The sequence below is a fragment of the Rhamphochromis sp. 'chilingali' genome, assembly GCF_963969265.1.
Source record: "Rhamphochromis sp. 'chilingali' genome assembly, chromosome: 21".
In the NCBI taxonomy this organism is placed as follows: Eukaryota; Metazoa; Chordata; class Actinopteri; order Cichliformes; family Cichlidae; genus Rhamphochromis; species Rhamphochromis sp. 'chilingali'.
Window position 1 is genome coordinate 13,303,981 of NC_137949.1, and position 26,543 is coordinate 13,330,523.

At 41.0% G+C, this 26,543-nt stretch overlaps 1 protein-coding gene and 1 long non-coding RNA gene across 2 annotated transcripts; both read right to left on the reverse strand.

Annotated features, from left to right (window-relative positions):
- Positions 1–185: 185 nt before the first annotated feature.
- On the reverse strand, positions 186–25,419 carry LOC308389641 (uncharacterized protein; the record flags this gene model as incomplete). The annotated part of the gene is made up of 59 exons (XM_080871133.1): positions 186–996; positions 1,356–1,450; positions 1,542–1,675; positions 1,777–1,910; positions 1,994–2,149; positions 2,305–2,486; positions 2,808–2,928; positions 3,028–3,118; positions 3,968–4,158; positions 4,288–4,414; positions 4,517–4,599; positions 4,835–4,967; positions 5,067–5,116; positions 5,227–5,373; positions 5,563–5,733; positions 5,905–6,117; positions 6,391–6,517; positions 6,639–6,763; positions 6,891–7,021; positions 7,703–7,794; positions 7,877–8,067; positions 8,234–8,359; positions 8,460–8,587; positions 8,730–8,815; positions 8,971–9,185; positions 15,951–16,106; positions 16,365–16,471; positions 16,618–16,730; positions 16,829–17,028; positions 17,245–17,412; positions 17,620–17,726; positions 17,879–17,991; positions 18,090–18,289; positions 18,506–18,673; positions 18,881–18,987; positions 19,134–19,246; positions 19,345–19,544; positions 19,761–19,928; positions 20,031–20,149; positions 20,239–20,342; positions 20,430–20,641; positions 20,729–20,875; positions 20,996–21,080; positions 21,188–21,215; positions 21,309–21,330; positions 21,507–21,532; positions 21,640–21,734; positions 21,832–22,040; positions 22,286–22,462; positions 22,575–22,681; positions 22,828–22,940; positions 23,039–23,238; positions 23,455–23,622; positions 23,830–23,936; positions 24,083–24,195; positions 24,294–24,493; positions 24,710–24,877; positions 25,085–25,191; positions 25,338–25,419. 59 exons carry the CDS (start codon positions 25,417–25,419, stop codon positions 436–438), a joined length of 8,319 nt encoding a protein of 2,772 aa, XP_080727259.1. The 3' UTR covers positions 186–435.
- A 239-nt stretch (positions 25,420–25,658) lies between these two features.
- LOC308389252 lies at positions 25,659–26,289 on the reverse strand. Its single transcript, XR_013970243.1, has 3 exons — positions 26,235–26,289; positions 25,965–26,132; positions 25,659–25,748 (listed from the first exon to the last, which is right to left on the reverse strand). It is a non-coding gene; the product is annotated as an uncharacterized lncRNA (long non-coding RNA).
- Between the last annotated feature and the right edge of the window lie 254 nt (positions 26,290–26,543).

Consider the following 26,543-nt stretch of genomic DNA (forward strand, 5'->3'; position numbering starts at 1 on the left):
ATGATGCCTGATCGTTCTGATTGTTCAACAGGCAGAGACATAGGCGTCAGATATTTATTTCCATGTTTTTATTGATTTTATCAATAGCAATACAGTTGAAATAATGACAGAACAGAAAATTTCTTGGTTCAAATTATAATGTAATTTAGTTTTAAGAAAGATTTGCCAATGATTATTAGAATTTATTAGAAGTTCTTCATTTTAAAATTCCAGAGTACTATTAAAATATATTAAAAAATAAAGATTACATCATAGTTTTGATTACATATCAGTTAAATTATTTGACATATGGATGAAGCAGAAATTAAACATTTGAACGGTAATTTGAATTAAATTAAACAAATAAATAAAATATTCACCCTCAAGCTACATTTAAAAAAAATCACTGATTCATGATTATTGATTATTATAAGAATGTGAAAGCTAGGTATGTTTTTAGGCTGGTTGTAGTAGCATTTGTAGTACAGCTGTTAGCAGAGCACCCAGCATCATAGTTGTCTGGGATTTTCCAAGCTCCACTTCCCCATTGGTTAGAGAGGCAGTGGTGGTGCTGTTGGAGCCTGGTGCAGTGGTGGTGCTGTTGGAGCCTGGTGCAATGGTGGTGCTGTTGGACCCTGGTGCAGTGGTGGTGCTGTTGGAGCCTGGTGCAATGGTGGTGCTGTTGGACCCTGGTGCAGTGGTGGTGCTGTTGGAGCCTGGTGCAATGGTGGTGCTGTTGGACCCTGGTGCAGTGGTGGTGCTGTTGGAGCCTGGTGCAATGGTGGTGCTGTTGGAGCCTGGTGCAGTGGTGGTGCTGTTGGACCCTGGTGCAGTGGTGGTGCTGTTGGAGCCTGGAGTTGGGCTGATTCTGTTGCTGATCAGACCCAGATTCAGTGTGTCCAGCTCTGACTGCAGCTGCAGGTTGATCCAGGTCTGAACTACAGTATTATTCTCAAACAGCTTCAGATCAGGTAGGTACATACCCACGAGGCCTTTAACGTTGCTCACAGTCAAATTCTGTGAATTTTAAATAAATAACAGAAAACAAAATTAGTCTGAAGCTGTTAACACACAAGACAAAGAAGCCAAATATAAATGCCTTCTTTTTAAATATTATCATATTATGTTAAATAAAGAGCATGAGAAATTTGAAAGACTACATATGGTGGTTTATGTTGCCAAAGCACCTAAATCAGGAACTTGGTTGACATTTACATATATCAGCAGCAGTTTAGCTATTTCTTATAAGAACTATTTAAAAAGAAAATCATAGTTTTCAAGGCACAACTCAGACATATAATAAAGTCACAATAAAAATTAGATGTAGGCGGATGTCCAAAAAGTTTTCGTTTCATTTCTTTAACAACTATTCTTACAGCTATAACAGCAGGGTCCAGACTGCTGAAAGTGCTTATGTCCATGCTGATGTTTTGTGTTGACAGTGTTACTATATCCTGCAGAGGTGCTCCACCTATCAAGAAAGGAAATGAAACAGGAAATTAGAAAGCAGTTTTATGAGAAATAGAGAAACAGCTACGCAAACAGACAAAATGTATTCTCACCTAGATAGGGCTTAATCAACTGGTAAATGATACTGGAGCTGGACCGTTGTGAGCTGAAGGAAGTGGTACTGATGCCATACAGGACTTGCTTCTGCTCAGCTGAACATGATGACACATTCAGAGGGCTGGCATTTCTGTCAAGGGGAAAGAAGAAAGAGACATACAGTGTTACGTGTGCATGACCACTCACATTTGGCAATGTTTTTATATCGTTGAGCTGCAATCTGACACCAACCTGATGCTGTCTGGGCTGATGGTCTGCAGTGTACTGGTGTTTAGTGAGCACAGGTTGGAGTCAATAATGGTCAGCTCAGTGCTGCCCAGCGAGTTTCCAGAAGTGCTCAGATACTGAGTGATGATTTTGTTGCTCTAAGCGACATTAAAGAAAAGGTATCATGTAAGAATAATAAGACTATTAAGGATAAAAGTGAAATGAATTCCACCTCTTATACCTTTGCTGCCTCCCAGGGTCCATCTTCAGCTTTCATTAGAGCTGCAAGGGTGTCAATTTTGGTTATGTTCCACTTGGATATATCGTCAAGTGATGCCACACGAGACACTGATCCAAGCAACTGGACATCCTGATCAGGAATCCCTGACGGGAATGCCTGCAACAATAGAGAATGTGTAATGCTATGTGCTAATGTGCTAAATCCCAAATTTGAAACAATATCTCATTTGCAAATTCTGCCATTTAATAATAAGTCCGTCTAACATAATGAATGACATTTTGGCTCTTTTTCAAAATTCCCACACAAAATACCTCATTGAGTTTCTTTAGGATGACAGTCTGGAAACCATTATCAGCCACTTTGTTGCAGATGGAGTTGAGGTTTTCTTTCAGAACGGGAACATCCAGGCAGAGGTCAAACTGCGTGAGACCATAGCCAAAGGGGAAGGCGGAGTCGCTAACTATCACCTGGGTGATGTTGCCCGTGGTACAACCTTAAGAACAATTAGAGATGCAGATGAGAGTGCTGTGCAAGCTACGGTTGCCTTTATATATAAAAGCAAATATAATAATTAAGTCATATAACATTTGAGCATAAAATATGGGTTATTGTGCAAGTCTGTCTAACTTTAAAACCTGACTTCTCTAAGTTCACTGAATCTTTTGCTATCTGTACTCGTACCACTAAAGCAAAGTATTTACATTGTCTATTTATTTAAGTTATACAGTTATACAATTATTAATCTCCCGCTGACTAATTGTTTTTGCTTCAGTTTGAATAGCTGGTGTGAAAACAAATAAGAGCAAGGTCGCACCTGCTCCTCGTTTTGTTGTCCGGCCGCTGATCGCTTGGAACAGCGTCTTGAGCTTGCTTTTCTCTGTGTTTGCTTCCCTCAGTTTGAGCATGAAGGTCTTCAGGAACATTTTCTTTGTTGTCTGTAAAAAACACAAAGGTACCCAAACTGATTTCTAACACAAGTTATTTGAATGAATATTGTTAGACTAGATACTATCAAGCAACGAGAAAAAACATACAGAATCGAACCGGTTCCAGATATTTCTTGTGAAGTAGAGTGGAAGGGGTACGAGGTTCTCCAGTGTTTGCTTGTTCCAGGAAGCGGCATTTCTGAAAATAGAAGAGGATATTTTCTTACAGTGCTAACTTGAAAGAGGTAGTATGGGCTACAAAATTTGGTGGCATGGCTACTAGGTATTATATATACAAAGTCCTCAAAATGAAACTGGCAAGTTTGTGCCAATGAATCAAGGTTTATGACTTCATTTAAAAAAATAAGGTAGGAGTTAAACTTGTATGGTGCAGCTAACTGATAGCTCTACAAAAAATATAACTGAGTTACAGAGTTGTGCTTTTGGTGCAAATTAATCTCTGCATAATAAAATTATTGAAGTTTGCTTATGAATTTCCTATGAGAGCTGTTTGGTTTCTAATTGTTGTCTGCTCAGAGTTCCTTAGCCCAATTTCAAAAGGCCGATGACTTAGCTTGAACTAGCTTAAAGCACAAAACTCCCCACATCTGTAATCAAACGCTTCTGCAGTCTACACCAGCTCTCTATACCGGAAGCCACAAAATGTAACTGTTTTCCTTAGAGGCTAAATCAGAGGATTATGTAATGGATTATATAGTTTAATCTGACTCAAGATACAAGATTAAACTGCAAATCTGTTATATAACTTATCTAACTCCTCTAAGCCTGGAAACTTTATGAAACATTGTTCCCCAGAGTGGTTGAAGGTATAATATCGGCACGGCCAAAACTGTGATTGGCTCATGGCTTCCCCTCAGATGTTCAGATATTCTCCTTTTCAGTAACAAATCAATCACACTGCAAATACGAACACAATTGTCACCATGTTTGATATGTTTGATGTGTGCATGATGCACAACAGCATTAACAACACTACTAGTTGTGTTTTTTAAACTCCTGACAGAATGACTTGTTTTTATCATTGTACCCATATTGTGTTGTTCCAGACAGCAGCAATGTCTCCATGGCTGCCACCTGGCTGGCAGAGAAGTCATTGCAGGCTTTAAGTTTCTCCAGGATGAGAGGATCTGCGTTCTGTATGTAAGACCCATCCAGAGTGCAAGCCATGTTCCCCAAGATCTCTATATTCTCTCTGCTCAGGCTCAAGCCATTTATACCCTGAAAACAGAAAACAGGAAAATGCTGTATTTAAAAAACTGTGCACGCATGCAACCTTATCAGTGTCAGAGTGTAATTCATGCATTTATTACCTTTAGACATATACATGTAAAAAAAACCATCACTCACCAAGCACACAGTGGCTTCACGGAACAGCTGCGAGCCCTTATTCAAGATTTTGGAGGCCACAGAGAAGTCTGCCGCACCCAGTGCAGAAAAGTATGACCTGCAGTTGCCTTTGTTAACATTTTTGCTGCTGTTTTTAGAAAAAAAAGAAAGGTAAAATCAGTAATTATTCTTCACATTAGTGATGCATTTTAAGGTGAGTGCAAGAAAATGCTTGGAGACACCGAATCACCTTAAGTAGAGAAGCATGTCTGATGGATAATCTGTAAAGTTTTGTGAGATTTCTCCACTCAGCAAGTTGAGCATGCAGGTTAGCTGTAGAAAACAGTGTGGGAAAAAAGAGGATTCCTCAGTGATATGCAAGTAAGCTGTTTCTAACACTGAAACTGATGATTCGTGCATTATCCTAACTTTCAAAAGAAAAAGAAATCCTCAACCTGATGATTTATGTTTCTGGTATATTATATCCATATAACATACACATCTTAATTGTTAACTTCATTTTAAGAGTCATAGTAATATTATTAAATTCCTTTCTAACAGATGTTACCTGGGATTCCTTTAACTGCACTTTGGCTCGGCCTGACCGGGGCCTACAGGCCCTGATTAGCTCCTTGGTCCTGAATTGTGTCATTTTCTGGGCAGAAGTGCAAGTGAAGCCTTGCAGCACTGAGGGAGAAAGCCTGCGGGGAGGATTGATGAACACCAGGAAGAAATGATAAATAATCCCCTCTTCAAAATAAACCTACAGGGCCAAATAGTTATATGACTTGTTCACTTACTGCTCAATGTCAAAGTTTGTGTTGTCAAGGACCCCAAAAAAGATGGCAGCCTAAAAGAACAAAAAAAGAACAAAAGTTTCGTATTATTATCTGTAACATCGACTTTAAAAAGTCATTTTTGATTAATAATGCTATTGTGTGTATTTAACAAAATGTTAACCTGATCTGGTGTCCAGGTTTTTCTATTGAGCACGGTGATGTCTGCAGATTGGTCAGAAAACACCAACAGGGATGGTGGGATCTCAACTGCCATAGCATCTGGCACATTCAGCACCACTTGTGATGGATTTGTGTCCAGAGAAATGATCTACCAGGTAGGTAAATGCATTTAGGATTAAATGTAATGAGTGGAGTAATAATATCATGGAATACAGAGTTAATATTGATATCAAAGTAATTCTAATATTTAAATATCATAATGCCAAAGATAAATAAGTTGATGTCCTCCAGATCATAGCATTTACTTTATATTGTCTTGTGGAAGCTAACGTTGTACCTTTTTGACGAAGGTCATTTGGACAACACTTGGGGCTGCCAGCATGTTGGAAACGAAGGTGGTGCTCTTTGAGACGCTGAGTAGCACAGAAGCGCTGGTGTTTTCTATTGCTTCTGAAGGAAGTCCAATAACAAGCGTGCCAAGGGATGCCAGGGAAGATTCGCTGTTGATCTGTTAACACATTTCAAGTTTTTGAAGCCTCATTCTCTAAAGTGGTAAGCATCTTAGAGTTATTTTGTATTTTATAAAACCTTACTGGATTAATATATAACATCGTTAGGCACATGCATTTAAGATCTAACATGGATATCAGGTATATTAAGTGGACCTGAAGGGCGTTACCTGGAAGCCTGAGGCAGTAAGGGTTTGGATGATTATTGAGGCCTGATCCTGGCTCCAGGTACTGATTGAGCCCAGGGTGGACAAAGAAGAGATGAGCACTGATGAGGGAACTGAACTGATCTGGCTGTTACTCAGCCCTGCGCTGGAGCTTCCAAGAGCTGTAAATAACTGTGGTGTAATTGTCTTGATGTTGGATGCCAAAGCAGCAGAAACCTTTCAAATAAAATATCAAAACATGTGTAAACAGGAGTAACTGCAAAGAGAATTATGTCTGATAACATAGTTATTAAGTACCAGAGTTATATTATTAATAAGGGACTAATTTTAACAGAGTTAAAATTAAGATGGCCTTTGCGAGAGAGCATACTGTTCAGAGTTCAGGTTTTTTTGTTAACATTTAGCTCAAAACCAGCATTTACAACAATGAGATTTATGGTTGGTTTTTGCTAGAAACAATTCAACTCTGTTTGTTTTTAGGGCTGGTACCTCAGGGTCCTGGGTGCCATTGCAGAAAGTCTTCAGATTGTCTAAGATAACCATGGTTTCAGCTTCAGTCATAGTAGTATATGCCAAAGGTGGCACCGCAGAAGAGCACAGGAAAAAGCCTGGGAGACTGAATGAAAACAGATTTTTAACTACAAATACAGAATGACTACCACTGAACTGCTAAATTATATGCGGTGTATGGTTCACATAACACAGTTTGCTGTTTTTATCAGGCTGGTAATACTTACTTGACCGGCTTGAAGTTCGGATCGAATGCAAAAAGCTGTGTGACATAGTAGTTGGTTACATTTGCTGGGATTGCGTTATTGTTGAAGAGTTCCAGGTTGGCTTGGTTCTTCAAGAACACTTGAAACTTTAAAAATTAAGAAACAAAACAGGTCGATAATACTGATTTCTGTTAACCATGTTAACATTCCCACCAAAATCACGGACTTTGTATTTTGCTTTATTAACTGTGCATATGTGATCTCTGGAAATACCTGAGCGGTGGAGACAAAGGTGGTGAGGTCATCCAGAGTGATAAATGTCACAAAGTTCCCGATGTTACTGACAAACCAGGCAGTAGAGTTCAGTTCTGCATCACTGGCATTGTAGCATCTGGCTCCAGAACCTGTGGAACCAAGAAAAGCAGAACACACAGACAATAAATAACTTGTTAAGCGATCTCCCCTTATACGAATCGACATCAGTTTTGGCATTACGTGGCTCAAAATTTAAGACCACCTACTCTTTTCACTCAGCAAGCACACTGATGAGCCAGAAAAGACAAACAGATGCGTGTTATGTGCACTTTATATTTGGTAAGGTCCACGCATGTTACACCACCTGTTTCGTCCCAGTAAGTTAGCACATACATGTTTCTTCTCTGTCTGGCAGTTGCTATTATCCTTTGGGGCTGTGTGGAACATGTATGCCTACACATATCCGCTAATGCAATAAGTATGTAAGGAAGGAAGGTGTTTAATATGGTATATAGATCAAAATGTTGAAGCAGATTCAAACCAGGAGGAAACATGACTGCAGTAATCATTCCACATAAACTGTAAACCCCCTCTTAGAAGTAGATTCTGATCTTTTTCCACAAATGTAAATTGTTGCAGCTAGGTGCATTTTACAAACTCTTTGTGAATAGTCGGGCAGTATATTTTTAAAATAATTTTTACCCATTTCATATAATTTGAAAAAAAAAAAAAAGACAAGCAGACATAGTTTTTAAATTCCTTGAATTCCACACACAGATGTATACATACACAGTGCTTTTACAACACTTTTGATCATTAATAAATCTTACCAGCACTCAAGTAGGTCTTGATGGTGGTATAAACGTACTGCTGTTCAAACTCAGAGCTGTTGTATGCGAAGTTATTTCCCATCACATAGACCCTGTTGAAAGGAAAATGATGAAAAACGTGGTCATCATGTAATTAATTCACTTATCTTGAGACACAATGAAAAAGAGACTTACAGTTTCTGGAAGGCAAAACATGAGGCGTTCTGCACTTCGTCGGGGCTGATGAGGCTCTTGCTGAGGAATCTAAGATAGTTCCTCAGTCGTAGGTCAAACCATAAATTAGCCTCAGCTCTGCTCCTGCTATTCAGCGCAGAAGGCCAAATACAGGGGAGGATCACCTTCTTTACATTGTCTTGAACATCCTCCTAGGGTATAACACATACGTTTTCACATGTAATGACAAACTGAAGTAAAACTGTCAATTTAAGTGACAAGCAGTATTCTTGCTTGAATACTGCTAAGGTCAGTATACATTTTCTGTGAAGCCAATAATGTTGTATGTAAAACGTAGACAGTATTTAAGGGACATACAGTCTCAAGGAAGGCAGAAGTGTTGTTGTAGTTGTTGAAGATGACACAGATGTCAGTACTGTTACCAATCACATTGGGCTGACTAAGGAACTGGCCAAGCTCTGAGGTGCTGATGGTATCCAGAAGCTGGAGAAAGATTAAAAAACAAAACAGAATACATAATTTAATATATTATATTAGTGCACAGGTGTGTGCTATTTTATTTCCTTATTTATCTATTTTTTACCTCTGATTTGCGCATTGGTGGCAGAAGTGACACTAACGTGGACAAATCTGGAAAACCAAAGCTGAGGAAAGTGTTCCTCAGATAGACATAGAAGCTTCCACCACCGTAACACTTGAGTGGTGGTGGACCTGTTTTTAACACAAAGGAAATCACTTTTTAAACTAACATTGATTTGGTTACACATGTCACATCTGAAGAACAAACAAGTGAAAACAAAACAGTAACTTATGTCACAGATGTTTTTCATTATTAGCTTTTGAGTTAACAAACCTTGAAGGAAGACAATGATGTTTTTGTAGATCTCGCTTTGGGTGCTGCTGCTGAGTGTTGTGGTCAATGTGTCCAGCAATGCAAACCTAAATTCAGACAAATTGGAAAAAAACAATTATAGAAATATCGATCAAACGCCACTTCATTTGATCCAGAATCCTCCACATAACATTTACCCCAAGGTGTTGTTGATCACAGCAAATATACAGCAATTTCTAAAACTGAGTGTACAAATTCTTACATCTCTTGGCTGCTGTTACAACTCCTTTTTATCCCGATGCTGAATAAGGGTGTCACCAGGCTGGAAGAGAGGTTGGTCAGGAGAGGACTCAGGCGAACTCTGAGCCATAGCAGGAAGTCTCCATCACTGACAGTTGGAGATGACAGATTCCCTCTGTTGAAAACTGCTTCAAGGAATGCAGACTTCACTTCCTGTGAGTAGTTAGCTGAGTGGACCTGGGGTGAAATTACATAGCATGAGTAAAATGCTTACAAGAAAGTAAAAAGTATTTGAATTTGAACCATAATCCAGCTGTTAGTTTTGAAACACAGCTGAATTTTAATAACCTGTTTTTCCCCATTGTGTTATCCAGAATTACTTTTTTAACTTTCAACGTCTGGCTTAGAACTGTTTACAAGTCAAAAGCTTAAACTGCAGCTTACAACCAAAAGATGGTGTGGAAACGCTGCACAGAAGAAATGGCATCAGTTTTTTTTTTTAACTAAAACAACCTGTTTTGATATCTGAACAGCACTGTCTGACAGAAATGATCATAACCTTTTAACACAGAGTTGTGATATATACATTTCAAAGATTATATGTCAGGACCACAGAAACAAACAACCTTCTCCTTAACTTCCTTGATGGTCGTGCCAAGCCTGTCTTTCTGAGAGTGGTTTCACAACAGTTAATCACATATTCACAATTAATTCCTAAACCAAAGCAAGTATGTGTGTTGCCTAAACTACAAATATAAACTAAAGATACAAAGGCACACTGATGCCTACACTAACCATAAAGCAGCAGACGGAAATAACTACTTACTCTAACAATTGTGAACAAATGTAAAGCCTAGCTGCCCAAACCTAAGCCCCGCCCCCCAAAAAACAAACCAACCAAAAACACTTCCCTGAGGCTGCAATGAATGGATGAATGAATGAATGGATGACAAAACAAACAAATAAATAAATAAAACGTTGCCTTAACCTATCTAAACCCAGATTGAAAGTCAAAACTAGCTATCTAAACGAACTGCCAAGAAAGGTAAGAATTAGAGATGGCTGAGAGGTCAAATGTACTGCAACTTAAGAGAGCAATAACAAATAGACACAAGCCACAAAAGCACAAAAAAGACAATAAAAGAAAATTAAAACACAAAATACGTTAAAGCACAAGAGAAATTTCTCAAAAACAACAGAAGTGTTTTGGGGGAGACTTTAAGGTGACGGAACAACTGCGGAAGTGAAAGAAAACAAAACAAAAAACTGGGAACTAAAAAGAAGAGGAGGATTCTTCACTATTGCGAGGGAGAAAAACATGTAAGGAAATCTGTGTTTTGATCGCATGAGTCATATACTACTGCAGATTAGTAATGCGCGAATCAAGAACGAATCGTTCTATACTCGAGAATCACTTTACTGACTCGTGAATCATGATTCACAAGCCCAACTGACTCACTGACTCATCCCTGTTGCTGTTAGCAAACTAATTTCATTAGTAGAAATATATCTAGCTTTTAATTAAAATTGTGTGGAAAAAAACAACAGCCAAAAACATTTCTGCTCTGAACTGGAAGAAAAAACCCTGGGTAGAAAGCTCACATCAAGACAATAGCTCATTGGTTCACCGTAGCATCGCTCTGCTAACATGCTAACAGCACATTTGAGTTACTCACCCCCTCCCTTCCTGCGTTGAATCGTAGCATGAACGAATCACTCAGGACTCACTCACCCTCTCCCTCCTGTGCTGAATCTTAGCATGAACGAATCACTCACTCACTCACCCCCTCCCTCCTGGCTCACAGCTTCTTCTTCTTGGTTGGCAACCAATGTTATGGAGCATTACCGCCCCCTGGCACACAGCTCAGAGGACATTTAGATGAGAAAATATATATTTGACACATTTGAGGAAAATACTAATAAAATAAAATAAAAATGAATAAAATAAATGTTCCCTTTAGATATCTTTTTTTTGCTCTATAAAAATAGTTGTTTTTCTTTTTCAATCACTCATCTTAGCAGTAGGATTTACATGAAAAGAGAAACAAATTAAGTTTGAGTGAAAATGTACATGTTTTAATGTACAGGGCTGTTTCGAGGTGACCGACTGGGAAACACTCTGTGAGCCTCACGCCGAGGACATCAATGGGCTTACTGAGTGTATCACAGGCTACATAACTTTCTGCACCGACTCCATTGTTCCAGCTCAGACTGTTCATTGTTACCCAAATAACAAGCCGTGGGTGACTAAGGACATCAAAGCCCTCCTCAACAACAAGAAGAGGGCTTTCAGAGGGGGCAACAAAGAGGAGGTGAGGAAGATCCAGGTGTTACTAAAGGACAAGATCAGAGAGGCTAAGGACAATTACAGGAGGAAGCTGGAGTGGAAACTCCAGCAGAACAGCATGAGAGAGATGTGGAGGGGCATGAAGACCATCACTGGATTCAGGCCAACCAACAGCAGGGGAGCTGAGGGAGGTGAGAATAGAGCCGACGAGTTGAATCTGTTTTTCAATAGATTCGACACCACAGTGTCTGCTCCCACCCCCACAACCTCACCTGCAGTCAGCCTGGAATCCAGAGCCACACCACTGTGCCAGCCTCTCTCTTCACATGTTGCCTCCTGTGAGATTCCTGACACCCCTCCCCCACCCATCACCTTCACTCAATACCAGGTTGAGATGCAAATGAGGAGACTTCACTCAGGCAAGTCTGTTGGACCAGACGGAGTGAGTCCCCTTGTCCTCAAGACCTGTGCCCCCCAGCTGTGTGGAGTCTTTCATAAACTGTTTATGCTGAGTCTGAGTCTGCAGAGGGTCCCGGTGATGTGGAAGACATCATGCCTCGTCCCTGTACCAAAGACGCCTCGTCCCAGTGGCCCCCAGGATTACAGGCCCGTGGCACTGACCTCCCACATCATGAAGACCCTGGAAAGGCTCATCCTGGACCAGCTGCGACCCATAGTAAGACCACATCTGGATCCCCTTCAGTTCGCTTATCAGCCTCGTCTCGGAACAGAGGACGCCATCATCTACCTGCTCAATCGTGTCTACACCCATCTGGACCAGCCGGCGAGCACTGTGAGGGTCATGTTTTTTGACTTTTCCAGTGCTTTCAACACCATCAGGCCGACCCTCCTGGGTGATAAGTTAGCAGCGATGCAGGTGGATGATTCTCTGGTGTCCTGGATTGTTGATTACCTGACAGGAAGACCACAATATGTACGTCTCCCACAGTGTGTGTCTGACAAGGTGATTAGCAACACAGGGGCACCACAGGGGACTGTCCTCTCCCCCTTCCTCTTCACCCTCTACACCACAGACTTCAGCCACTGCACAGAGACCTGCCATCTTCAGAAGTTTTCTGATGACTCTGCGGTGGTTGGATGCATCAGCAGGGATGATGAGACAGAGTACCGGGCTGTGGTCGACTCCTTTGTCACGTGGTGTGAGCAGAATCATCTGCAGCTCAACGTGGCAAAGACCAAGGAACTGATCGTGGACTTCAGGAAGACCAGGAAACACTTGACCCCTGTTTCAATCCAGGGGGTCAGTGTTGACATTGTGGAGGACTATAAATACCTTGGAGTACACATTGACAATAAACTGGACTGGGCTAAAAACACCACAGCACTTTACAGGAAGGGCCAGAGTCGTCTCTATTTTTTGAGGCGACTGAGGTCCTTCAACATCTGCCAGAAAATGCTGAGGATTTTCTATGAGTCTGTTGTGGCCAGTGCGATCCTCTATGCTGTTGCATGCTGGGGGAGCAGGCTGAGGGTCGCAGATGCCAACAGACTTAATAAACTGATCCGTAAGGCCAGCAATGTTGTGGGGATGGAGCTGGACTCCCTCAAGGTGGTGTCGGAGAGGCGGATGCTGTCCAAGATAAAGACAATGTTGGATAACACCTCCCACCCACTCCATGACATGTTGGTCAGTCACAGGAGCTCGTTCAGTGAGAGACTGAGATTACCGAAAAGCACCACTGAACGACACAGGAAATCATTCCTGCCTGTGGCCATCTCCCTGTACAACGCATCCACTTAACACACTGTTTGCTGCTACAGCTACACATGTTTCTTTTCCAACTATTTATTTATAAGTGACTTATGTATGTATGTATGTATATATATGTATATATTGTACTATTCTTAGTTAGCGTATTGTCTGTCTTGTATTAATGTTGGTTTAAAATGGAGCACTGTAACAAAAAATAATTTCCCCCAGGGATCAATAAAGTATTCTGATTCTGATTCTGATTCTGATTTTGCACTCTCTGGTCAACTGACTCAGTGACTCAATGACTCAAAAAACTCGATTCACTTTGGTGAGTAACTCATTCAAACTCGATTCAGTAAAAAGAATCGAATTTACCATCACTACTGCAGATACATATTTGATATTAGCTGTTTCTGCTTAGATTGGTCGTGTCCAAATTCATGGGCTGCATCCTCCTGAGGACGCATTTGTAGACCGATTACGACACAGCGACGCACCGAAGGCTGTCCAAATTCGTAGAATCCTCCGAATGCAGCCAACAAGTGTGACCTCCTTTTCCCCGAATTTGACGGATGGGTCGGGTGTTTCCTTCGTGGCCCACCATATCCCAGAATTCATAGCGTGGCCCAGCCAAACTCCAGTTTCCGGCAATGGCGGCCGCTACTAAGTTTTAAAATTACTCCTATTAATCTTTATGGGTCACAAAATAAACTTTTAACATATTTTCAGGCGAGAATGTGGGTGTGTAAACTTCAAATATCTGCTCGATTTATCAAGATATCGCATATTTGCAAAAGTGCTTTGATGTTTTTAGAGACGTCTGTTACCCACCAGCTCGATAGCTAGCCGAGAGCTCGAGGGTCACTGAAGCCGCTGAGAACAGCACAACTCCCGGCACATCATTTTCAGATCACTGCAGACTTTCGCTACTCAGGTTAAACGTAATATATAAGTCACTTAGACAACCTAAAAATTTTATTGTTTGGCTTTTTTCAGTGTTTTATTTGTTCGTGAGTCAATCGGTTTGGCTGAGATTAAAGTTATTAGATTAGATTAGATAAAATAAAACTTTATTAATCCCCCGGGTGGGTTCCTCCTTAGTTTTCACACAGCTGAATAAACGTCAAACAGAAAACTGACTAAACAGAAGTGTGAGATGGTCGAGAATTTACACCAGTGTCCTGTTATATTTTAGATAGCAAGGAGCAGATGGCCAAGTTTATTAAACTCCACCGAGACAGCGGTGACGCTAATCAGAAGGCTAGACCGTCCAATTTCACAGCTGTTTACTTCCGGCCTACCCGACCTTCTGAGGACCTGGCCCACGTAGACCGCGAACGCCAGGTCCTCAGGAGGATGCAGCCCATGAATATGGACACGACTATTGTCAGTTCCACAACTGTTCCGTCACTTTATTCTGTCCCCAAAAACACTTACCTTGTGTTACCTTTAAGTCATTTATGTTACCATGTATAGGTAAGCTAACTATTTTAATAGTAGGCGTTTGCTAGCCACTATTAAAAGCAAGTGTCCATTAAAAAAGCTAATGGTTTGAAATTACTTCCAGTAATAATGCAGTAACAAAGTGTCACAGCAGTATAGAGATTGAAAATGTGGCGTCATTCAGGGGTAAAACCGCAAAGGATTCTGGGAACTCGTGGCAAGAGGTACTAGCGCACGCAGGCTTTCAATTGAAATTACATTACACAGCGATAAAAAGAAACACAAAAAATTGCAAGAAGCTGTTGTATTATTAACTGCAATAGCCGGTCGCATGACAGCCACGGGAAGCCGACGGGTAAAGAGATCGGTTGTTATCGGACTATGTCGTTGAAGAGAAATTGTTCAAGCCATGTTTCCGAAGTAACAAAGAGCCAACGTATGGCCTGGATTGCAGCCATTCGAAGACCAAATATAACGTCCCAGAACACTCCAGCTCACATGTTAGTCTGCTCCAAGCATTTCCACAAAGGTAAGTGTTTTGTTGTAGTTAATACGTCATTTTTCATAACATCATTCGTGATATAGGTTACAAGCAAGTCTGGTGCTAAACAGAAATTGTCGCGCTATGCTCCTTTGTTTATTGTGCATAAATAGTGAATTGTCCTGACACAATATTGTGTTTCGCTTGTTATTACCATGGTACATTGACAAAAACATATACTTTTATTCACAGGGTAAAAAAGGTTTTTTTGTATCACTAATTGCCCAGTACGATTACAGCATACAATATTATTGTCACTGCTACATTTCTGTAATGCGAACCAGAAATTATTTCCAATACTAATTAATTACTAATGAGCTTAAAGGTCCTATTAATAAACGTTTAACGAATGTGTATTTATGAAGACGATTTGTGAGACTGGTAAACTTATGATATGTACGATGGTCTTTCGTTCTACACGGTGCATTTCAAGGTCCTGTACCCATCCGTCGGTAAACTGTACCTGTTACTAAACTTCATGAGTGTATGCACTCACTCCAAGAACCGTATAATTATATATATGATCGTGGTGAAGGTTGGGCAGCACGCTAACGTATTTTGTCCATTCTGTGTGCTCGTAAGGGTCTTACCCTTTCACTCCTTTGATTTTTTCCTCGTATCTTTTCTTTGACTTTTTATCAAGTCTGTCTTTGTACGGACCGGCATTGTTCTCCTTCGTTTTGTACATAACTTTTTTGGGGGGCAAAGAAAAAGCAAGAAGGTATTGGAACCGGAGAATGAACGTTTTGCGGTGTTGCAAATGCTTACGTTTGATGCATTGCTTTGATTGTTTTGCCACGAGTACCCGGCATGCAATGCGCGAAAGTCACATGGTCTGTCAATCTTTATAGTAAGTAAGTATACCTTTCAGCATGACTATACAGCAATAGTCATGTCACTGGCAGTTTTTAATTTTCAGTTTCTATACAATTTCAGCATTAACCTGAAAAAATGCAGCTTGGGAAATGGGAAATTCCCCAGCTTTATTCATAAAACTAAGAAAACTATGATGATTACCTTAATAGCTGGTGAGACTTCATCAAAGAAAGCGCCAAAGTCAAAAGGATTGATGACTGCCATGACGTTCATAACATCTTCCTTGCTCTTTAGCTGGGAAGGAGTTGCTGCAAGGTTGACCACCTGACTAAAAGTGAGCAGATCTGCTATATTCACCTGGAAGATACAACCAGCAATTCAGTAAGAAAACAAAAACAAGTTGGCATATGCCTACATTTGTTTTCTTCAATTCACTGTGAGGGACACTATATGTTTTTCACTTATTTACCTTTAACCCTCTAAGGTTAATTCATCATAGGGGGTAACCCCACTCTATTATTGCTGCACACCCAAAACATTTTTTTGGACGTAAAATATTCTAGAATGTTGTTTTACTGTTCTCAGGGAGGACAAGAACTAAAATTTATGGCTTACCATGGAGATGTTGAAGTCTTTGAGGTCAGAGTATGATGTATATTGGACAAATGGACCCAGATTTGCTTTAACCCATTGGGCATCACTCTCATTTTGTTGCCTGCAAGCTAAGGCATGCAGACAAAAGTTAGGATGTGCTCAATTTAGCAAGGTTTTTGACTGGTAGAGATGAAAGAATTTAAGTTTTTTGTCTGAGTGCTTTTCAAGACATTTCACACTGGAAAGCACATAACGCACCCTATGTCTGCCCTACCTGGCTCATTGATGGCATTTTCAGCATTTCTTAGGTAGCCCAGCAGACCATGTGTGATCTCTTGCCGTCTGTACAGTGGCATCTCCTGGATAACTGAAGCCAACCCACTCACACTGCAACAGTTGAAAGAAAACGTTCTCATGCTGTTCTTTGTCAGTATTGTCATTTTCATTTGCAACAAAATCTTGATTGCTCCAAGAAAACTACTCACATGACTTGGTAATTCATGCAGCTGATGTTTGTGGTTGTGTTTATGAGCATTTCTGGAGTAAAACTGGCAAGGATAGGAATCAGTTTCACATGGAACCAAAGTTCATAGTCGTTTGTCGTGAAAGTGGAGAAATGTGGACTGATGATGATGAAGGTCGTATTCATGATCCGATCTCTCACAACAGGCTGGAAGTGTGGGGTCTGTCATATTAAAGTGGAAAAAGACATAAGCAAAGGTGAGATTGCATGTTGGAAGTACACCCATACAACATGGTACAAAGGCTGTAACCATTTGTTTTCTAAGATACAATAGCCAACAATGGATGTAGCGGTTGAGACCTATGTTTTATTCTGTGTTTACTTCTAGAATCAAATATCCGCATTGTCCTCCTTCACCCTTTTAGGAGGCTAGCCTACCTGTCCATTGGCTGTCAGCTGTGTCAGGAATTCATCCACATTTTTTAGAACATTGCCCTCTTCAAGTTTTTCAAACACAAGATCAATAAAATCTGTGTTATTTGAGGCTCCAGAGCTCAGTAGCAGCTGTGCCACCTCAGAGGGATTGAGCGTTGACAACAATCCAGCCTACAACAGGGAATCAACATATTATCAGACAACAGTAATGACCAATGCTGTGGGTAAAGGATTAGAGTTTGCAACCAAAGAAAGTGTTCTCTATGATTTGCTTGTATTTTTGATATGGCAAAATAAACTCCTGTGTTTGTCTTCTTAAGTCTACAATTTTGTTTTCCTGTTCTTAAGGGAGGACTAGAAGTGCAATGTAGGGCTTACCGTAGAGATGTTGAAGTCTTTGAGGTCAGAGTATGATGTATATTGGACGAATGGACCCAGATTTGCTTTAACCCATTGGGCATCACTCTCATTTTGTTGCCTGCAAGCTAAGGCATGCAGACAAAAGTTAGGATGTGCCAAATTTAGGAAGGTTTTTGACAGGTAGACATGAAAGAATTCGTGGGCAAGTTTTTTGTCTGAGTGCTTTTCAAGACATTTCACACTGGAAAGCACATAATGCACCCTATGTCTGCCCTACCTGGCTCATTGATGGCATTTTCAGCATTTCTTAGGTAGCCCAGCAGACCATGTGTGATCTCTTGCCGTCTGTACAGTGGCATCTCCTGGATAACTGAAGCCAACCCACTCACACTGCAACAGTTGAAAGAAAACGTTCTCATGCTGTTCTTTGTCTCTATTGTCATTTTCATTTGCAACAAAATCTTGATTGCTCCAAGAAAACTACTCACATGACTTGGTAGTTCATGCAGCTGATGTTTGTGGTTGTGTTTATGAGCATTTCTGGAGTAAAACTGGCAAGGATAGGAATCAGTTTCACATGGAACCAAAGTTCATAGTCGTTTGTCGTGAAAGTGGAGAAATGTGGACTGATGACGATGAAGGTCGCATTCATGATCCGATCTCTCACAACAGGCTGGAAGTGTGGGGTCTGTCATATTAAAGTGGAAAAAGACATAAGCAAAGGTGAGATTGCATGTTGGAAGTACACCCATACAACATGGTACAAAGGCTGTAACCATTTGTTTTCTAAGATACAATAGCCAACAATGGATGTAGCGGTTGAGACCGATGTCTTATTCTGTGTTTACTTCTAGAATCAAATATCCGCATTGTCCTCCTTCACCCTTTTAGGAGGCTAGCCTACCTGTCCATTGGCTGTCAGCTGTGTCAGGAATTCATCCACATTTTTTAGAGCGTTGCCCTGTTCAAGTTGTTTAAACACAAGATCAATAAAATCTGTGTTATTTGAGGCTCCAGAGCTCAGTAGCAGCTGTGCCACCTCAGAGGGATTGAGCGTTGACAACAATCCAGCCTACAACAGGGAATCAACATAATATCAGACAGCAGTAATGACCAATGCTATGGGTAAATGAATAGAGTTTGCAACCAAAGAAAGTGTGCTCTATGATTTGCTTGTATTTTTGATATGGCAAAATAAACTCCTGTGTTTGTTTTCTTAAGTCTACAATTTTGTTTTCCTGTTCTTAAGGGAGGACTAGAAGTGCAATGTAGGGCTTACCGTAGAGATGTTGAAGTCTTTGAGGTCAGAGTATGATGTATATTGGACGAATGGACCCAGATTTGCTTTAACCCATTGGGCATCACTCTCATTTTGTTGCCTGCAAGCTAAGGCATGCAGACAAAAGTTAGGATGTGCTCAATTTAGCAAGGTTTGTGACTGGTAGACATGAAAGAATTTAAGTTTTTTGTGTGAGTGCTTTTCAAGACATTTCACACTGGAAAGCACATAATGCACCCTATGTCTGCTCTACCTGGCTCATTGATGGCATTTTCAGCATTTCTTAGATAGCCCAGCAGACCATGTGTGATCTCTTGCCGTCTGTACAGTGGCATCTCCTGGATAACTGAAGCCAACCCACTCACACTGCAACAGTTGAAAGAAAACATTCTCATGCTGTTCTTTGTCTCTATTGTCATTTTCATTTGCAACAAAATCTTGATTGCTCCAAGAAAACTACTCACATGACTTGGTAGTTCATGCAGCTGATGTTTGTGGTTGTGTGTATGAGCATTTCTGGAGTAAAACTGGCAAGGATAGGAATCAGTTTCACATGGAACCAAAGTTCATAGTCGTTTGTCGTGAAAGTGGAGAAATGTGGACTGATGACGATGAAGGTCGCATTCATGATCCGATCTCTCACAACAGGCTGGAAAATTGGCATCTGTGAAATTGAGGTGGAAAAGAAGCTAAGCAATACAGAGACTGCATGTTGTAAATGTACTCATACAACATGTCACAAAGGTTGCAAACAAGTCTTCTCTATGATAGACTCCTTGAAGAGTTGTGTAGCGGTTTAGCAAATGTCTTATTCTGTCTTATCCTGCTGGAATAAAACACCAGGATTGTCCTCCTTCACCCTTTTAGAAGCCTAGCATACCTGTCCATTGGCTGTCAGTTGTGTGAGGAATCCATCCACATTTTCTAGAGCGTTGCCCTCTTGCAGTCGCTCAAACACACGATCAATCAAATCTGTGTTATTGGAGGCTCCCAAACTCAGTACCAGCTGTGCCACCTGAGAAGGACTGAGGACTGACAACAATTCAGCCTACAAAAGAGAACCAGCATAATATCAGACAGCAGTCATGGAAATGTTCTGGGTAAAAGAATTCCGTTTACAGGAAGATGTACATCTGCAGTTGGCACTCACAGCGGACAAATTAGGATTGAAGGCTTCCAAGTCCTGCACAGTTGCAAAATCAGAGAAGTCGCCAAGGTTTGCCTTTAGCCACGCTTGGCTCCCCGTGATAGATGAGACACAGCCAGGATCTGCAGAAAAAGCAAGAAAGTTATTGACAGGGTAATATACCACATGTTGTCATGGAAAAACCAAAGTGAGCTTGAGTTTCTCCTTTTACCTGTTGAGTCATTTCTTGACAAGAACGGTTTGATGAAGTGAGTGAAGACTGCTTGCTGTGTGTCTCTGTCCATGGATGCCTTTTGGCTTCCAAATGCCTGAATGCTACATTTGAGAGAAAGCTTTCAACATCTAAACTTCTAGTCAACTGCACATTTGCAGAACAGAGCTATATGTCTCATATTTACTTACACAGTCTGGTATGTCTGGCAGCTGAAGTTTTTGGAGCTAAGGCAAAATAGGAAGTTGAAAGATGGAACGGCCAGAAACGGACGGATCTTTGTCTTGAACCAGCTGGTAATGAACTCCTCACTCTGTAGTTGTGCCTGGCTGAAGTTGTCAATTCTCACTTCTCCAAGAGCCTCGAGCACATTTGACGAGGTCGGGTAGGTGTTGTTGACGGCCTTGAATTGGCAGAAAAATAATTGTAGCTGGACCCAAACTTCACGCAGGGAAATGGCAATATTGTGAAAATGTGATTTTGTACTTACCATGTTAGCAAATGTCTCAAGGGCCTGGTCCAGTACAGCAGAGGCTTTTTGGAAGAAAAGCTTCCAGACTTCTACTGGGTATATGTTTTGGCTTTTCAGTGTGCAGTTCAGCAGTGTGACCAAGTTGCTGGATGTGAGATAGGGAGCCTTGAAAAAGAAAATTGACAAAGAATACAGCCATTTTGTCAGAGCTCATGGAGATTTGTCTCAGGACCATAATGGGGCAAAATCCATGTTCTGTTTTTGGAGTTTAAAAAGGAATCTTACAGAGGAACAGGCATGTTCTGTGATGGTGAAATTGCACAGGGCTGCCGAGGAATTGCCAGCTGACAGGATTTGCTCAAGTTTTGAACTGTGGAAAAAACACAATAAATTGAAATCCAATGTCCCCTAATTACACTGTGTTAACAAATTTTACCTAGACAGAATCAACATTGAACAAAACGGCATTTCACCCACCCATCAACTCCATTACAAATGAGATTCACTGTGAAAAGAGAATGGTTGTGTGTCAGATAATAGTCCTTCAGAATGCATTTATATCCTTAGAGTTGAAATGTGTACTTCTAGACAGACTTACCATGAACTGGGGTCACCTTGCACTGAAGACAAAGAAAATATGAGTGTTAGTATAGTGGAAACATCTTCTTCAAGTGTAAATACCTTGACTTTGTCACAGTTGGCCCAATTAGTGTGCCAAACCTGGATCAAATATTGGATAACCCATGTAAGACACCCCCCACACCCACCCACCCACCCCCCAAAAAACTAATCTTACCACAAAGGAAGCTGGAACTGAGCAGCCTGTTTGAGAAGAAAAAGAAAGGAAACAAATCAATGGAGTAGTCATTACAGTGCTGGTACTGGGCTTTTGAGAAAAGTTTAGTCAGGAAAGCCCATTTGCCACATACGTGGGAATGTGTCCTGGAGGTACTGCTTGCTTGATCTCACGCCCTGTGAAAGGTCCAGTGGCAATGCTGCCAAACTCTGCGCAAGACCATCGTATCTAAAGGAAGAAAAGAATTCATTGTGACTTGTCAGGAGCCTCAGCTTGGCATTGTGCACACCCAAATGTCTAACTGTGGATATCAGAAATATCTTACACAGCCTGGTAGGATTCACAGGTGATGTTACTGGGGATCACCCGCAAGCTGCTAGGAAGGATGCTCGCCATCACAGGAACCAAATAAACCTGGAACCACTGTTGATAGTCTTCTGGCTGAAAGTCTTTAAGCTGATGAGCAAGGGCTGTCAAGGTCAGGCTCAAAATGGTGTCTCGCACATCTGGATTTTGGATGAGGGTGACATTTCTCTGAAAAGAGAAGGGGATCATAATAAGGTCAGAGAGGAAGTTCTGAAGTCTTTGTGGAAATGCGGAGATGAGGGGGAGCTTATCTAAACTAAATCTTTGTACTTCTGTACAGCAGGGATGCCTCAAGGCATGAAGCATATCAGAAATGGATCATTTTCAGTTAAACACTTGAGCAGGTTTATGAAAGAACACTGTTAACATTTGTTGATGTTTGCGCTGAGGTAAGGTTACCAATGAGAATTCACCTGCTTGTTGATGTTTGCAAAAGCCTGGAAGAATTGGTTGAGCTGCTCATAATCACTGGTCTCTGTCAAGCTTGTCAACACCTCCCTTACAACATGTGCATTGTTTAAAGCACCACTGTTTGGATCTAGGATTAGATCAGCCTTTTGCGATGGTGAAAGAACGTCCAGAACTGCCAGCTATGGATACAAAAAAGTAGAATTCATGAAATGCATGTCTTTTGTATAATTTCCAGAATTTTGCTTTGCTATTCTCAAGAAAGACAGGAAGAGTAATAAGAGTAAAGCTTACCGTAGAGATGTTGAAGTCTTTGAGGTCAGAGTATGATGTATATTGGACGAATGGACCCAGATTTGCTTTAACCCATTGGGCATCACTCTCATTTTGTTGCCTGCAAGCTAAGGCATGCAGACAAAAGTTAGGATGTGCTCAATTTAGCAAGGTTTGTGACTGGTAGACATGAAAGAATTTAAGTTTTTTGTCTGAGTGCTTTTCAAGACATTTCACACTGGAAAGCACATAACGCACCCTATGTCTGCCCTACCTGGCTCATTGATGGCATTTTCAGCATTTCTTAGGTAGCCCAGCAGACCATGTGTGATCTCTTGCCGTCTGTACAGTGGCATCTCCTGGATAACTGAAGCCAACCCACTCACACTGCAACAGTTGAAAGAAAATGTTCTCATGCTGTTCTTTGTCAGTATTGTCATTTTCATTTGCAACAAAATCTTGATTGCTCCAAGAAAACTACTCACATGACTTGGTAATTCATGCAGCTGATGTTTGTGGTTGTGTTTATGAGCATTTCTGGAGTAAAACTGGCAAGGATAGGAATCAGTTTCACATGGAACCAAAGTTCATAGTCGTTTGTCGTGAAAGTGGAGAAATGTGGACTGATGATGATGAAGGTCGTATTCATGATCCGATCTCTCACAACAGGCTGGAAATGTGGGGTCTGTCATATTAAAGTGGAAAAAGACATAAGCAAAGGTGAGATTGCATGTTGGAAGTACACCCATACAACATGGTACAAAAGCTGTAACCATTTGTTTTCTAAGATACAATAGCCAACAATGGATGTAGCGGTTGAGACCTATGTTTTATTCTGTGTTTACTTCTGGAATCAAATATCTGCATTGTCCTCCTTCACCCTTTTAGGAGGCTAGCCTACCTGTCCATTGGCTGTCAGCTGTGTCAGGAATTCATCCACATTTTTTAGAACATTGCCCTCTTCAAGTTTTTCAAACACAAGATCAATAAAATCTGTGTTATTTGAGGCTCCAGAGCTCAGTAGCAGCTGTGCCACCTCAGAGGGATTGAGCGTTGACAACAATCCAGCCTACAACAGGGAATCAACATAATATCAGACAACAGTAATGACCAATGCTGTGGGTAAAGGATTAGCGTTTGCAACCAAAGAAAGTGTGCTCTATGATTTGCTTGTATTTTTGATATGGCAAAATAAACTCCTGTGTTTGTCTTCTTAAGTCTACAATTTTGTTTTCCTGTTCTTAAGGGAGGACTAGAAGTGCAATGTAGGGCTTACCGTAGAGATGTTGAAGTCTTTGAGGTCAGAGTATGATGTATATTGGACGAATGGACCCAGATTTGCTTTAACCCATTGGGCATCACTCTCATTTTGTTGCCTGCAAGCTAAGGCATACAAACAAAAGTTAGGATGTGCCAAATTTAGGAAGGTTTTTGACAGGTAGACATGAAAGAATTTAAGTTTTTTGTCTGAGTGCTTTTCAAGACATTTCACACTGGAAAACACATAACGCACCCTATGTCTGCCCTACCTGGCTCATTGATGGCATTTTCAGCATTTCTTAGGTAGCCCAGCAGACCATGTGTGATCTCTTGCCGTCTGTACAGTGGCATCTCCTGGATAACTATAGCCAACCCACTCACACTGCAACAGTTGAAAGAAAACATTCTCATGCTGTTTTTTGTCACTATTGTCATTTTCATTTGCAACAAAATCTTGATTGCTCCAAGAAAACTACTCACATGACTTGGTAATTCATGCAGCTGATGTTTGTGGTTGTGTTTATGAGCATTTCTGGAGTAAAACTGGCAAGGATAGGAATCAGTTTCACATGGAACCAAAGTTCATAGTTGTTTGTCGTGAAAGTGGAGAAATGTGGACTGATGACGATGAAGGTCGTATTCATGATCCGATCTTTCACAACAGGCTGGAAATGTGGGCTCTGTCATATTAAAGTGGAAAAAGACATAAGCAAAGGTGAGATTGCATGTTGGAAGTACACCCATACAACATGGTACAAAGGCTGTAACCATTTGTTTTCTAAGATACAATAGCCAACAATGGATGTAGCGGTTGAGACCGATGTCTTATTCTGTGTTTACTTCTAGAATCAAATATCCGCATTGTCCTCCTTCACCCTTTTAGGAGGCTAGCCTACCTGTCCATTGGCTGTCAGCTGTGTCAGGAATTCATCCACATTTTTTAGAACATTGCCCTCTTCAAGTTTTTCAAACACAAGATCAATAAAATCTGTGTTATTTGAGGCTCCAGAGCTCAGTAGCAGCTGTGCCACCTCAGAGGGATTGAGCGTTGACAACAATCCAGCCTACAACAGGGAATCAACATAATATCAGACAGCAGTAATGACCAATGCTGTGGGTAAATGAATAGAGTTTGCAACCAAAGAAAGTGTGCTCTATGATTTGCTTGTATTTTTGATATGGCAAAATAAACTCCTGTGTTTGTCTTCTTAAGTCTACAATTTTGTTTTCCTGTTCTTAAGGGAGGACTAGAAGTGCAATGTAGGGCTTACCGTAGAGATGTTGAAGTCTTTGAGGTCAGAGTACGCTGTATATTGGACGAATGGACCCAGATTTGCTTTAACCCATTGGGCATCACTCTCATTTTGTTGCCTGCAAGCTAAGGCATACAAACAAAAGTTAGGATGTGCTCAATTTAGGAAGGTTTTTGACAGGTAGACATGAAAGAATTTAAGTTTTTTGTCTGAGTGCTTTTCAAGACATTTCACACTGGAAAACACATAATGCACCCTATGTCTGCTCTACCTGGCTCATTGATGGCATTTTCAGCATTTCTTAGGTAGCCCAGCAGACCATGTGTGATCTCTTGCCGTCTGTACAGTGGCATCTCCTGGATAACTGAAACCAACCCACTCACACTGCAACAGTTGAAAGAAAACATTCTCATGCTGTTCTTTGTCTCTATTGTCATTTTCATTTGCAACAAAATCTTGATTGCTCCAAGAAAACTACTCACATGACTTGGTAGTTCATGCAGCTGATGTTTGTGGTTGTGTTTATGAGCATTTCTGGAGTAAAACTGGCAAGGATAGGAATCAGTTTCACATGGAACCAAAGTTCATAGTCGTTTGTCGTGAAAGTGGAGAAATGCGGACTGATGACGATGAAGGTCGCATTCATGATCCGATCTCTCACAACAGGCTGGAAAATTGGCATCTGTGAAATTGAGGTGGAAAAGAAGCTAAGCAATACAGAGACTGCATGTTGTAAATGTACTCATACAACATGTCACAAAGGTTGCAAACAAGTCTTCTCTATGATAGACTCCTTGAAGAGTTGTGTAGCGGTTTAGCAAATGTCTTATTCTGTCTTATCCTGCTGGAATAAAACACCAGGATTGTCCTCCTTCACCCTTTTAGAAGCCTAGCATACCTGTCCATTGGCTGTCAGTTGTGTGAGGAATCCATCCACATTTTCTAGAGCGTTGCCCTCTTGCAGTCGCTCAAACACACGATCAATCAAATCTGTGTTATTGGAGGCTCCCAAACTCAGTACCAGCTGTGCCACCTGAGAAGGACTGAGGACTGACAACAATTCAGCCTACAAAAGAGAACCAGCATAATATCAGACAGCAGTCATGGAAATGTTCTGGGTAAAAGAATTCCGTTTACAGGAAGATGTACATCTGCAGTTGGCACTCACAGCGGACAAATTAGGATTGAAGGCTTCCAAGTCCTGCACAGTTGCAAAATCAGAGAAGTTGCCAAGGTTTGCCTTTAGCCACGCTTGGCTCCCCGTGATAGATGAGACACAGCCAGGATCTGCAGAAAAAGCAAGAAAGCTATTGACAGGGTAATATACCACATGTTGTCATGGAAAAACCAAAGTGAGCTTGAGTTTCTCCTTTTACCTGTTGAGTCATTTCTTGACAAGAACGGTTTGATGAAGTGAGTGAAGACTGCTTGCTGTGTGTCTCTGTCCATGGATGCCTTTTGGCTTCCAAACGCCTGA